The following is a 14228-nucleotide window of genomic DNA, read 5'->3' on the forward strand; positions in this document are numbered from 1 at the left end:
TGTCCACTCCAATTAACCAGGCCTCCATTATTTCCCAGAGACTCTCTCTCATACACACTCACACAGACACACACACACACACACACACACACACACACACACACACACACACACACAGCCTCGCCAGTGGACACATGATAATTACAAATCCCTGTTTATCACTGCTGCTCACTCCATGTTTCTAAATGGCGGCTAAACAGGATCTCGTGAAATGTAACTTATAGTTTGCTACATGGAAACACACCTAAATATGCTGATAAATGTGCGAAAATTAGACACTTTTTGTCAGGTTTTGTATGAGCACCACACACGATGAAGCTTGATAGCAGTATTTGTATTTGACCCCCCTGCTGAGCATCATCTGGAAACACACTTTCTTTTGTTTAGAGCTAGAACAACATGCTCACAACAAGAGAAAGAATACATCAATGTTATTTTTAGTTTTCTTGCTGCCCCTTGCAATTATTATTATTGTATAACGTATTACGTTGAATTATAGATACTAAGTACATGGGTTAGGCTGGAGGGAGTAAGTAATGGTAGTACGGCAGCGATTTATTGTGACCTTAGGCACTTAGAAATAAGTGTGTACTCAAAGTATGAAAAGACATTAGTATGTAGTCTACTCAATGCCGTGACATTTGAAAGGGGACTGTTAGACGATCCACATATTGAAAGTCTTTTGACCCAACACCTTATTGGTTTACGTGGGGGACAGCGAGAGGCCTGTAGAGCTAACAAGTGTTATTAAGTCATACTCACATTGTGCTTGGTGAGACTGGAAATGTTGCTCGCTATTGCCTGAAGCCAGTCTAAGCAGTCGTCAGCTGTGGAGAACTGTACAACTCCGCTGCAAACTCCGTCCACAGCTATGACCTGGAAAGCATTGTTCCTGAAAGAATGAAGAGAAAACCAAAGATTATGGGATGATTGAGCATTTTGTTCTGCTCGTGAACTACAAATTACATTAAAGGAAGCCATTTGTTTCTTTTTATATCAGCAGGAGACGAGAAACATCTTGAAAAGACCGGAAACGTACTTGCAAAATGTATTTTCCTCAACTTTACAGGTCAAAGCTATTATCCCAATTACTTCTCCCAATTTTATAACCAAAATACAAATAATGAAGCAAACAGAATGTTTTAAGATGTGTAGTTGATCTTCATGCTGTCCCATCTCCCACTACATGGCCAATCAATCTAGAAGATTGTGGTATCCTTTTGCAATTTTCAGTTAATGTGCTAAAACATGTCAAACCACAAAGTGGTCCATTAAGAGTCAATCCACCAGATTACTGTTTCTATCATCCACAATGTAGCTAAATGAAAATGTACCTTTTTTTTATTATCAGCTTAATGGTTTATTATGTCAAGCATCCAGTAGTACAACACTATATTATATCTGTCTCACTGCAGAACTATTTTTCTTATTTAATTGTGTTTGAAGGGATATAATAAATAGGAGAACTATATCTATTTTAACAGATGACGGATGACATTTAACAAGAGATCTTAGCACTACAGGCCTGTAGAGCCCTCCAGCTCTGCAAGTGAGAGCAGACACCACTAACCCTTCAAGATGAAGTCCCGCAGCTCACCTGCAGACGTCAGAGCCCGGGTTATACTGCGACAGGTGTGAGTGAAGCAGTGGTATAAGGCGCAGGTCCACCCATCTCTTCTCCCAACGGAGCCCGGAGGACGTGGGCCAGGACGAGCAGGACAGTGTGTCCTGCAGAAGTGTGAAACGCAATTTAAAAGGAGCTTCTCGTTTCCCACGTCGCACATTTCAATACAATCGACATGTCAAGAGTCCTTCTGCTGTTGTTGCTGCAGGTGCACAGGCAGGCTGAGCGAGGAAAGCTGATTCACCCTTCTCAAGTGATAAAGATAGAGCATCCTGGTTATCAGCGAGCGGTGACAGTTGCATGGAAACAACTTTCTGGCACGGAGAACACTGCTGCATAGATGGACAGTTATAGAATCAGCCAGTCAAAGAGGAGACTAATGAAAATAGTACCGTGTTGTTAGGATGGTAGTTTAAGTGCAGGCCGCTATCGCACAGAGGAGAGGAAGTCCCACTACTCTGGTCGCTGGGGATGCCTGAATGTACAGCAGGGACAAACACACAAGAAAAGCCAATAAATCCTCCACATTTAGAGCAACATCTACATCTATTTCAAGCTTTCTAACTGCAGTGAATCAGTGATACCAACGCAAGTGTGTTGCTTTGTTCTCCTCCGGTGTGGACTACTGCTCTGTGCCAATTTGTATTCAGTTGACTGGTTGGATGGCCAGTCAACCTGGCCTATATACGCGTATGAAAGGATTTTATGAAAGCTTTCATGTCTGAAGGCTGGGGCTGAAGCTTTCCCGTGCAACAGCAATCAATTGCAACACAATGAGCTGCGTCAATTCTTTCAGTTTAGTCTTTAGCACCTTTTGTGAAGCTGGAGATGTGTCCATTTCTCTCTCTCTCCCCCCCTCTCTCTTTAGCAAAGTTGCATCTTTATTTTGTTGAGAATCCAAAGAAGTCCAAAAAAAGGGAAGCAACTGATTTCACACTCAAAGTGGCTGCTCTGGCTCGAGTTTATTGTCACCAGGACAACCAACCCTAGACTGAAATTAATACCAGCTATAAATACTCTTGGTTAATTATTTTTGCACTGCGATAACGTTGATTACAGTCCTATACTTTAATTAGAGAGTGTGTGTGTAGAGGTTTCTTACATGTGCAATCTTCGCACAGGGGTAGTTTCAAAAAGGCTGGAGTCTTCTTAAGGAAAGAGACGGTAAGAGTCACTTCTTCACCAGCGTTTCTCAAAACCTGGACCTGAAAGGTAAAACATGGAGGGATATTTTTATTGTAGGAGCTGTAAACTGTGAGGTTTTGTAGCTTGCTGTGATGAAAAATGGCGTGCTCACGTCTCACTAAGATTCGAAAGCCAAGAAAAGAGATTTACACAAACTTCTACACATATTTCTTGTAGTTACATAAAAAAAAAACATGAAACAGAAACACTTGGCTTTACATGTCAAGAAGATACAAAAGTGAGACAAGATAAGTTGTTGAAAGAGCCGTAGCAAATATGAGATATGAGATGACAGCTTACCACTTCCTCATGGCGATAACTTCTAACGTTTATTCCATTTATCTGGAAACAACAGTAACAGGGTTACCCTAAATAATACCGCTGGCATCGCATCACTGTAGCTCTAACTTCAAAATGATTAATGAGGCAAAGCACAATAACTGTTGTGGCATATGCGCTGAAAACTGTAAACAAGAGAGTCACATCCACAGTTGCCATGAATACAAAGCGTCTTTGGCTGGCTTGTAAATGTTTCCTCTGCATCAGATGAGCTGAGGGAGATGAGATGGGGGATATATTTGCTGTTTTACACGTAACAAATGAAAGACTTGAGGTGTGACATTTACTTATAGGGATGCTGTTTTGGCACATGAATTATTAAAGATACGGCATGTGTTATTTTGCAGAGTAGGATGAGATGTGTAAACAAGAGCTTTGGCATTTTACCTGAAGGATGGCGTCTCCGATGAAAAGCAGCCCAGAGAGTTCAGCTGGAAATAAAAAATTACTTTAGCAAAAACTAACTAGGGGAAGGGAAATGGACACGGTTGGAAAACCTTTCCTAAAACAATAATATACCTTTTTGTTCTTTTGATATTTTTGATATCACAACCGGGATTTTATGCTCTGCTCCACCCTAAGGAGACAAAATGAAATTACAAAAGGTATCACAAACACAGAATGAGTTAACAACACCCGAAAGCGATTCAATGTTCAGAGAATCCCTTAGCTAACGTTGTTATTGCAGTTTGACACGAAAATGATCAATAAGCCTTGTTCGGACTTAATCTAAAGCAGTTGGGAGGAACAGCCTAATCAGCTGGGATCTAAATTACCTTGATGCTCAGGCCAAACCCTCCAATTGTCTGCCTCCTGATCGTTACAGTCCTCTCCTGGAAGAGATTCAGTTAAAGCTGAGAAATGAGTACAGACGGATGCTGAACCTGTGGGAGCTCTTACAACAGAACAAGTGGGAACGTTTGCTTTTGTCAGAACTCAAATTCAATAAAAAGGTGCAAGAGTGTCTGTAAGGTACATTTGAACATAGTAATGACAGGTAGCTTAATTTGCCAATAATGATTATACATACACTGCATTTCCATACATTTAGTTCTGGACAGGAAGTCGAGGCTTTATTTTAAATATAAAAGTGTGAATTGGTCACTAAGGCTAAAAAAAATAGTCTGCACCTGGACTTCTGACATGCTTGTATTACTCTGGCATGTCTTTGCACTTTACGTTCATTAGTAATAATGTTTCAGAGGATACTTCATTAAACTTTTATCCAGCAACATGTTACTGAATGAATTATGTCTCCTTGAGAGAAGTAATGGTGTCAGTGAATTTATTAATGTGAAGAAAAAGTTGTCAGACGTGATTACAAGTGTGGCTTGAATATAATACACCATGATCCAATAGGTGAATCACTATATAATAGCTACATTTGATTTATGAGGAATAGATTAACTGATGTAGATTTGTCATTAGCGCAGACACTCAGAGTGTCTCTCAGTATCTCTGCGCTGTATCCTACTGTGCAGCACATCTTCTGATTTCAATGTATGAGCATGTGAAGCGCCGGACTGGGTTACTTACACTTGAATAAAAAGGCTCTCCCGACACACAGATGACGTCTTGTTCTTGAATGGTCAGAATATCTTTGGCTAAGTGCAGTCGAATATTGAACGGCTCCTCATTACCTTCTTGCATCAAATAAATCCCAGTCTTTGTCTGCGAACAGTCAGAAAGATAAAATCATTCATCATCCCTCCACGACTGAATTAACTGTCCATGAAATTAAATGTTGTTCTGAATACTCGCTGCAGGAAATGGAAATTAGGATACAGTTAGTTTTGACGATGTATGTTACTTTCTTATTTTACTACTTTCCTTGTTAATGCTAATGCTTGAACTGGTTTTTATATTCAGCACTTTGAGTAATAAACACACATTTACATTTTTTTTTACTAAAACAACATAGGACAACCGCTGATTTATGGTTTCAAATAATGAGCAGTCCCTCTGAGAAGCAGCTTTTTTATGACATTTGTTCTGCGTGTAAGGCTGATGAGGATGATGGCAAATTAAGAACCTGTGAAATTAAGTGGCTGGAACCAAGCTCACCCTCCACATTTGAATTTCCCTGCTTCATACAAGCAAGTGTGAGGAGGACTGTGTCTGTTTCCAATCAGCCATTTAAATCATGCTAATCCGCATACATTTGCATTCTGCATAGCCTTCCTCCTCTCTGGCTAATTGCAACGTCTGTGCTGTCCTTGACTTAAAAAGGACTAAATAAAAGAAGCACCTTCACCTGACAAGACCGCTAATAGAGAAAAAAAGACACCAGTGTCAGCATCCCTGTCACCCGGGATACGCCGCTCATCACTTAACAAGAGAAGTCGGCTGCACGGTTGCTATTCTTAGGCGAAGTATCTCTGCGGGTCAAACTTGAATTAAAGTACGTTCATGGAGCATATTATCTTTCGGCCGTAATGAGGAATGTGAAGAAATGAGCCTCCGCCTGCAGCTGCAGGGTGAGAAATGAAATGAGGGCTGCATTAAATCACATGATTTGAAGTACAGTAATGTGTCTGTGAGAGTCATTAGCCGAGTAAAATGGGGGCAGTAGTGCCATAACTGTAAATAGCAGGGTCAGTGTTGTTTGACCTTTTGTAAGCGCTTGTATTTAGCCTGATTTCTGATCCTATTGTGTGATCTTTGTTTACTTTGTCCTCCAAACACCCTTTAATATCTACATCATCGTCTCTGATCTGATAGCGTGTGCCGGATTATTTCTTTCCTATTTCTTTCTTTGTGCTTTTCCATAATTACATCCTTATTTTTGCTTTTTGTTATCTTAAGTAATTCCTAAACAACTTAAAGAAGAACCTAAGAAGAAACTTAAGGAAGCATAAACAGCTATTTAACCTCAAACCTCAACAAACGTAAACGTATTATTTTTTTATCGAGGAGAATGAAAACGGCAAGATTTCATGAGTTCATTTTATCCGTTATTTCTTGCCACATCCCTTTCCTCACATGTTTCCTCTCCGCAGTGTCATCAAGTAGTGTGAGCTGTTCTTCCTCAGCCCAATTTGCCCATCTTGTCCTTAGATATTTGGACATTGGCAAATTAATTTCCCTCATAAATGCAAGTGTAGGGAGGTGGAGAGAGAGACTGCGACCATTACTGTACAAAAGCAAACATTTCTTAAAGGTCACGTTATCGTCACTACAGATACATCGCGACGCCACTAGTATGTGAACATGGCTAATGAATATCATAACAGTTAGCTTGCCGATAAATGAACCAGCACTGACGCAAAGAGTGGAACAACATCACCATCTTCTCATGTTACTGAGGATGTGAGTTCATAACGTTTTATTGTATGCGTTAACTCGTTGATTCAGTCATTTGTGCAGGTGTAACAATGGATGTATTAAAAGGTCTAAGTATTGCCTAAGTGCAGGGCCCCATATGTATGTGCTGTTCTAGCTGCATACTTTCAGTGATGTTGTTTCAGGCATTTGAAAAAGCCAAGGATGTGTCTATAATCATTCTCAGTTTACTGTCAGAATGTTCCATTGATTGAATCCCACCAACCTCTTCATTTGAAGTCTTGAAATCCATGTGCTACTACGCAGTGAGGGATACTGCAATGGAGAAAAACAAGATTGCGTTAAACTGTGGAACAAAATGCTTAATTACACATACTGCAGCAAAACCATATAGCCAATTTAAACTAGTATGATTTACTATCAGGATGCTTATTTTCATAGCTCTGCCTTTCTCATAGATAACTTCTAGATATGTGCTTCGTCTAATTCATCTTAACTGCGCAAGAAAAAAAGAAATCCCCACAGAGCAATCTCGAGGGAAAACCGGAGACCATTAAGCATTAATGAATAATTTATTTGCGAAGGTGAGAACCAAGGTATCCTAATAAATGTTTAAATATCGAATCCAGCGGCCCGAGAAATGAACTGTGTTTCCATATCTGACGCCTTGTCAGAGAGAGCATACAACTGGACCATAGTAGGAGAAAATACCACAGTAGAACGTCGTATTGAGTGACACTATCAATAAATGCCACACACTATGCAGACAGACACACAAGTATACAGTCTTGAGGAAATGTTATGTGAGAGCCTGATTTACATAAACCGGTTCCACTCAGTTTTAATCAGTCATGACTGACACTTGACTCGACAAAAAGAGTACAGAACAAAAATGTCTCACACTTGAATCGCAGAATGTTTGCTGCAGAGGGAGTCGGAGACGTACCTCAGTAGAAAGACCCCCAGCGCTTTGTACGGTGAAATCTAGCCATCAAGCGGTGAGCTGATCCCTGATCTGAGCCGAAGCAGAGGGCCACCCCGGATCATGGCTGTCCGACTTGGGTTGTTGGAGAGCAGAGCTGTCACCTCTCCTGGTCGGCTGTGGGTGTTGAAGAGCTGGTGCTGAAGAGCACAATGAGGCTATCGCGTGGTGAGTTTTCACTCCTGGCAGTCCCTGATGGGTGGCCGTGCTGCAGTAACAGGAGGAGGATGCAGTTAAGGTATCACCCTGATACTAAACCCTCTTGCAGGTGAGGATCTGCTGTTCAACAAAAAACAAAATGCACAATGTAAGTCTTCAAATAAAGCTCAAAGACAGAGCTGCATATGGCCGTTTGAATGCTTCTGACTACGACTTCTGAAAAGATGCAATCTACAGTTGCCAGCAACAATGATGTCAATATAACCACCGCATGTATGTGGGATGTTGAATCAGAATCACAGCTTTATTCACGAAATAAACGCATGGTACAAAAGAAAGGAGATTTGAAAGCAGTGAATCGCGTTCTTCAGCCTGTGTTGAAGGATCCTGTTGAACACCTCACTCATAAAAACCTGTGGATGCGTTTTCACGAATGCCCAAATGCAATTAACTCATATTCTTCAATTTTTGTATGCCGAGCACAAATGACTCTTTTAAAGTGTTTATTGTATCCCCCATAGCACACCCTTGAGAAATCCTCCTCGTTTGTAAGATTTGTTGGCTCAATGCCACCTTTTGGTTGAGCCGAGGCGTTGATACTATTGCTGTTGTTCCTACAGGATCAAAACGTACAGTATATGCATTTTAAGCTACATTTCATGCATAAATCATTCACTCCTGATTACAGTGGTCTTAATAAAACATATTGGATTTGTTAAAGCACTGAGAAAGAGTGTGATTAATTTATATTAAGCTACCGTCAAAGGTCAAAACTTAAGAAACCTTCTATTACATTACACTTTTTAATGGTAAATCCTTTTACTTGATTTTAAACTTGGGTTTCTATGTAAATCTTTTTTATTTTAGATTATGTGATTTATTAATGCTGAAGTCACGAATGTTGTCCTGTCAGTTGCGCACTTTAAGGTCTAAACAACATTGTCTACTTAATATTATGTTTAAGTGTCAGGATTAAGTCGTTAATTGATCATCGATCGACAGAAAGTTCATGTTAATGATAATAGATTTATTGTCTAATTCATTTTATGGGTAAAAACGCCAAAACTGTCCAGATTTGAAAGAGTGTCTGCTTTTCTTTGTCCTACATGATTTAATATCATTGGATTCAGAAGCAATCCGAAGACAACTCACCTTGAGCTGTGAATAAATGTGACGGCCATTTTCTTTTCAAATGAATGGATATTTTATAGATCAAACAACTGATCATTTAACTAATTGGCAAAAAATAGATAATACTCCGTAATTAGATTAGCTTATTGTTTGTCCTCAAGGCGGAAATAATTTTCCACAGCAGGTGCACAAGCAAATAAAACATACAGAATTATACAAAGACATGGATTAACGCTCTGCGACGTGATAGAGGAGTACATATTTAGAGTTTGTATGCCTGCAGGAACAAAGCTCATGCTAAAATGAACTTTGTTTTAGCATTTGCTTTCTGCACACGGGTCGTCTATACCCTCCGTCCAGAAGGAAGGCGGGTCAAGTGCTGGTGCTACATAATAACGTACAAAATGTGGGACTCCAGTTTAATATACTGTAAAAATGTCCTGACATTTATATAAAGTTGTTTAATTATTCAGATGTACATCTACAGACTATTCATGAAATGCAACAAAAGATAAATGTGGAGCGCTTCCATGTATGTTTTATCCATGTGTTTCTATGTGTGTTCCAGAGATTAATTTTTAAAGTTTTATTGACTTTAGAAATTCAATATGAAATACTAGATCACAGTTTTTCCCCGCATGCCGCTACACACTCCACATCGAGCTGTCGGGGTCGAAGATGAGTCAGCTCTGTAATGGATGTAAGACAAATCTTGACATCATTTGTGGAGCTGCTTTTAAAATGAAAGTCTTCACGTGGTCAGCTGAAAAAGGTGTCTGCTGCTTTGAGACAAGCCCTTCTGTACATGCTGTCAGGCGCCAGCACTTCACCTTTTTTATTTTCCTTTGTGTGAGAATCCACTGATTAAATAGGCCGAACCTTTTGTGCCTTTTAAGTCAAGTCAGCGTAACTCCTTCTACAACCACGCCATCACATATTTTCAGTCCTACCAATTTGCAGAGCAATGTTTTTCAAATAATGCTGTTATGTTTGACACAATAGCAGGAAACAGAGAGCGAGAGGAGCAGAGTTGGGTTGCCTGGATGATGTGGAGATTGCAACATGACACATCCATCTCTTAGACCTGAGGACAGCTGTGGCCCGTACAAGGGCGATGAATTGTCGTTTGTGAGCGCAGGTGCAGCAGCAGCAGCAGCAGCAGCCTGCGGAGTGCTCCCCGCAAATGTAGTTTTACTAGTCGAGTAATTGAGATGGGTTTCACTTACGGTTCTGTTCACTTGTTCTGCGACCTGGAACATATGGTGCCGGGGAGTGCAGCTTTTTAATTTGTCGGGTGATGATAGCAGATAATAGGTTTCTCAGATGTTATGGCATCCCAGAAGAGTCCTGCCCAACGTCAACAGCGTTACACTGACAAGGTTTCACAGGACCTGCTCAGTTTATGTTAGAAAATATCATCATTTGTGTTGCAAGCTCATGTGCACCTTCCTGTTTCTAGTCTGTGTCATTGTGAAGAATACTAATTCCAATTACTTTTTACTTGTTTTGTTCCTCCTTCCTGATCATTTCTCACAATTGTTACTTTCAGAGAAATTAATTTGAGAGAGGCCAAATTGTTTTGACTCCTTTTCTTTCATATCTTCAGTTATGAAGACTTATCTATTATCTAAATAGATAATAAATAAAAGAGTTGTATCTAAACCTGGAGGGGGATGCTGAATTGTTTGGCATATTTTGTTCAAGGTTACAGGATATAGTTAGTTTTAGATCATTTGATTTAGTTTGTTTTTTTGTTATTGTTTTGTATTGTTACTTTAGTTTCTTTGTACTTATTTTGAAAAGAGTATTGCTGGACTGTCTTCAACTTGGGAGCTTTTGTCTGTTTGTTTCAGCTACAGTAGGTGTATAATAGGAATAGATTGAAATTGAAGTGCAGGTGCAGTGATCTGTTGTATCTCAGGGGTTTAAATAATGCCATATTCATAGAGAAATGTGAGGCAAAGAAAGAAAACGAAGGTTTTAGGGCTGCAGCAAACAAATACTTTCATTATGAATTCATCTGCAGATGATTTCCTATAATAAATCGATTAAAAGGTTTGAAAATAGTGAAAAATGTTGATCAAATTTTCCTTGAGCCTTTTTGTCTGACCAATACTTCAAAGATATATATATATATATATATATATATATATATATATATATATGTATATTCAATTTACTATCTTAGAAAATGAGCAAATATTTACATGTTGTGTCATTTTTGTTTGTAGGGCTTATCAAGGCAATGCTCTAATGATAATGATTATTTTCATTATTGATTCATCTGAATTTTCTCATTTCATCGTTGGAAAATACTTTTTTTCCCCCTTTGATTATCAAAATGATTGCAGATAAATGTTCGGTTGACGACTCGTTTCAGCTCTAAATGGCTTTAATCTGAAGAACAGTGCGTAAGCGTGTATGATGTGCAGGCTCTTCTTCACCGGACAATTCCTGACACATTAATAAACTCATCCGTCAGTCCCACTCCTGCAGTGCACGGCCTGTGTAGAGGCAGCTGTTTGAATCGTTTTGCATGTACAGAGCACTGCTTGAATTCAACAGGGTCTGCTTTGCGTGCCATTTCTGATCGGATTAAGTTCAAGATGGATCATTCACGCAAGATAGAAAGAGTATGTCATCGTTTTTTCCATTCTTTGAGTATTGGTTAAAGAATAAGTCAATAAGACAATATTGGACCACGACCGATGGTTCCCAACAGGGAGGCCTTTTTGATTGTAAGGAGGACAACTTTTTATAAAAAAATATATAAAGTTGGCCTATATCTCAGGATTGTATTCATATCTGTGAAGAAAACTAAATAATGTTTTTATTTTTAAAAGTCTGGATTATTATTGAACATGTAAACTTTTAAGAAATGTTACAGTATAACGGTACGTTGATGAACTCAAGCTGCTGCATTCACAGAGCCTTCCCTCTGCGTTAAACAGCCTCGTCCTGCATTAGAAAAGTACGCAGTTGAAACAACCCAAGAGCTAACAGAACAACCCCCAGGCGTCAGGGACAAGAAAACACAGAATTTGTACAAATAAAATAACAATGAAGCCTCAATCAATATGTATAAAAACATAGAAATGATTAAAGTATTAAAAGGTTCCTATAAATGTGCTCATTTTACACAGACTTCTATAAAACGTACTCTATTTGGGTTAATTGTGCAGTTTATGAGCTGGTCTTTACTGTTATTGTTATCCATTAAACATAATATGAAATATTCATAACATATATCACTTAGTCAGGGGTCGCCAGTTTACTCAATGATAGAGAAGGGGTCCTTTAAGGAAAAAGGGCTGGGAACCACTGGAGCTCTCCAGGCCAGATGTAAATTAGTGATGGACACATTTATAGACCGAGATCTTGACCTTCCTGACTATGACGTATGGTTTTTGGCAACAGGGAGCAACCAGATATCAGGTGGGAGCCAACTGAAATCAGTGAGAATCATTTCACAAATATCAGGAGCAGGAATAAATATGAATCTTTAATTGGATTATAATCTTTTTTTCTTCAACATATGATATAATGGTGCAACGCCTGGGGTTTAATTGCATTGAGCAAGCCAAGCATGTTACTTTACATATGGGTCTTAATTAGCTCGAACATGTGGCCTTTATACTATGTTAAATTACATAATTCACTCTTAATTATACTTTATAAGTTTAAATATATAGTAATTTTGGTATTTCAGCGAATGAGGGGCGAGCAGCGTCGCAGGGAAAGACTCCAGAAATGGCTCCATGCTGTGTGAAGAGCACATGAAAGGAATAAAAAGCTCAGCATTTAGCTGAAGGCTAGGCTACGTTAAAATGAAGCTACACAGTCGAGGGACACATATGCTCACTTACTAAATGAATGTCTTGGGGCTATAAATTAAGTTTTGTCGATCATGAACCCTAAATAGTAGTACATTTTATTGGAGATAAAAGCAGCAGTTAGAAACTAATGAAGATTATGTGTTTACTTTATTTCCTGGAAAATCTGCATGATTCCCTTGAGATCATTTTCAGCTGCAAAAATGTGACATAATCACCCGAAAATGTCCTTCTAAATACGACTACATAGGCCAAATATGTAGGGCTGCAACTTACGACTATTTTCACTATCGATTATTCTGTTGATCACATTTTATATTAACGCTTGAATCATTTAGTCTATATTAGTAAATATGAGAAAATGGTAAAGAAAAAACTCCCGTCACAATTTCCCGGAGCCCAAAGTGACATCTTGAAAATGCATTTTTGTTGGAACGGATATAAAAACACTAATTAATTCCACTTATTGTGAACTTTCTCACATTTGATTTGCTGAAATCAGAAAATATACGGCGTTCATGCTTGGATTAAATCATTTAAATGATTCATCAGTTATCAACATAGTTAGCGATAACATTTCTGTTAATCTACTAATTGTTTCAGGCCTGCATAAATGCTCAAAAAATGCTTGTGGTGTGTTCACAACTGTTAAAGTACACAGAATCTATGGCGGCCATACAGTCTGTTCTGCCATCATGAGCAAAAACTGTAAAAAAAAAAGTGGGTTAACTTGATGCTCACGGCTGTTTTACAATTCACAGGTTGAATGAATTGCAAATTTTCCAAGGAAACACAATAATGCAATTTACAAAAGACTGCCTGCCATCAGGGCTGAGTGGCTTCTGTAGCGTGTCGTCGAGGCGACGGTGCTTGACGAATAAGCAGCCTATCCACATTAATCAAATGTGACCTAAAATTGTCCAGCCTGGGCTACTTACATGTTGCAAAGCATAAAGTAATGAACAGAAATGCAGCGCTGGAGGTATAGATGTTATATCTGAGAAGTTATTTTTCACTTATATGTTAAGATGCATGCTAGTATCATAAATCATTATGTGTAATCTCATCCCTTATTGCTTCACTTAGGGCAGTTATCACTTATGTGTAGCTTTCAGTGCATGGGTCTGTGTTGCAGTCCTGAACCTCTAAATCAGATGGGCGGGTATATGAGGCGCATATAAATGAGAGTTGTGTCTTCTGTCTTCTCCGCCCCATGAGACTGTGGTGTGCATTCGCTTCATTAGCCATCAGTCTCCGATAAGACAGACTAATGGTTTTCTTGTTGCATGACAGTCAGTGACTTTGTGGCACAGACCGCTAATATTTCTCTCTAGCACTCTCTGAAATAGATATCTACAGATTCTTTTATTTGTGCTGCTCGTACATCTCACTGCAATAAAAATAAATAAAAATAAAGCATATGGCAATGGCTTCTCCTCTGTGAATTTAACATCTGGAGCACTTTGTATGGATGGTCGAACAAACAGTTGCTATAAAAGCCCCACAGAAACATCAGGTGTGATGCATTTTCCTCTTTGCTGCTGGGCTGTGGGGCTGGATTGTAATGAAGATGTCCAGCCTTACAGTGACATACTGGCTCTCTCAGCTGCCCTTTAGATAGAACAATCGCTGCAGGAAAATGTTACAGGATCGCTCTATTTCGAAGACTGTTTTCTTTAAATAAAACAAATAT

General features: G+C 39.1%; 1 protein-coding gene across 1 annotated transcript in view; it reads right to left on the reverse strand.

Annotated features, from left to right (window-relative positions):
- The window catches only part of sntg1 (syntrophin, gamma 1), a 28335-nt gene that overhangs the window by 11837 nt on the left and 2270 nt on the right, over positions 1-14228 (reverse strand). Inside the window, 11 exon segments of the mRNA XM_029454027.1 lie at positions 763-892; positions 1598-1728; positions 2017-2099; positions 2727-2829; positions 3110-3151; positions 3536-3579; positions 3668-3725; positions 3925-3981; positions 4685-4819; positions 6696-6745; positions 7377-7620. Of these exon segments, the coding sequence (XP_029309887.1) occupies positions 763-892; positions 1598-1728; positions 2017-2099; positions 2727-2829; positions 3110-3151; positions 3536-3579; positions 3668-3725; positions 3925-3981; positions 4685-4819; positions 6696-6722 (810 nt within the window). The 5' untranslated portion in view covers positions 6723-6745; positions 7377-7620.

Source organism: Cottoperca gobio, chromosome 17 (assembly GCF_900634415.1).
Source record: "Cottoperca gobio chromosome 17, fCotGob3.1, whole genome shotgun sequence".
NCBI lineage: Eukaryota > Metazoa > Chordata > Actinopteri > Perciformes > Bovichtidae > Cottoperca > Cottoperca gobio.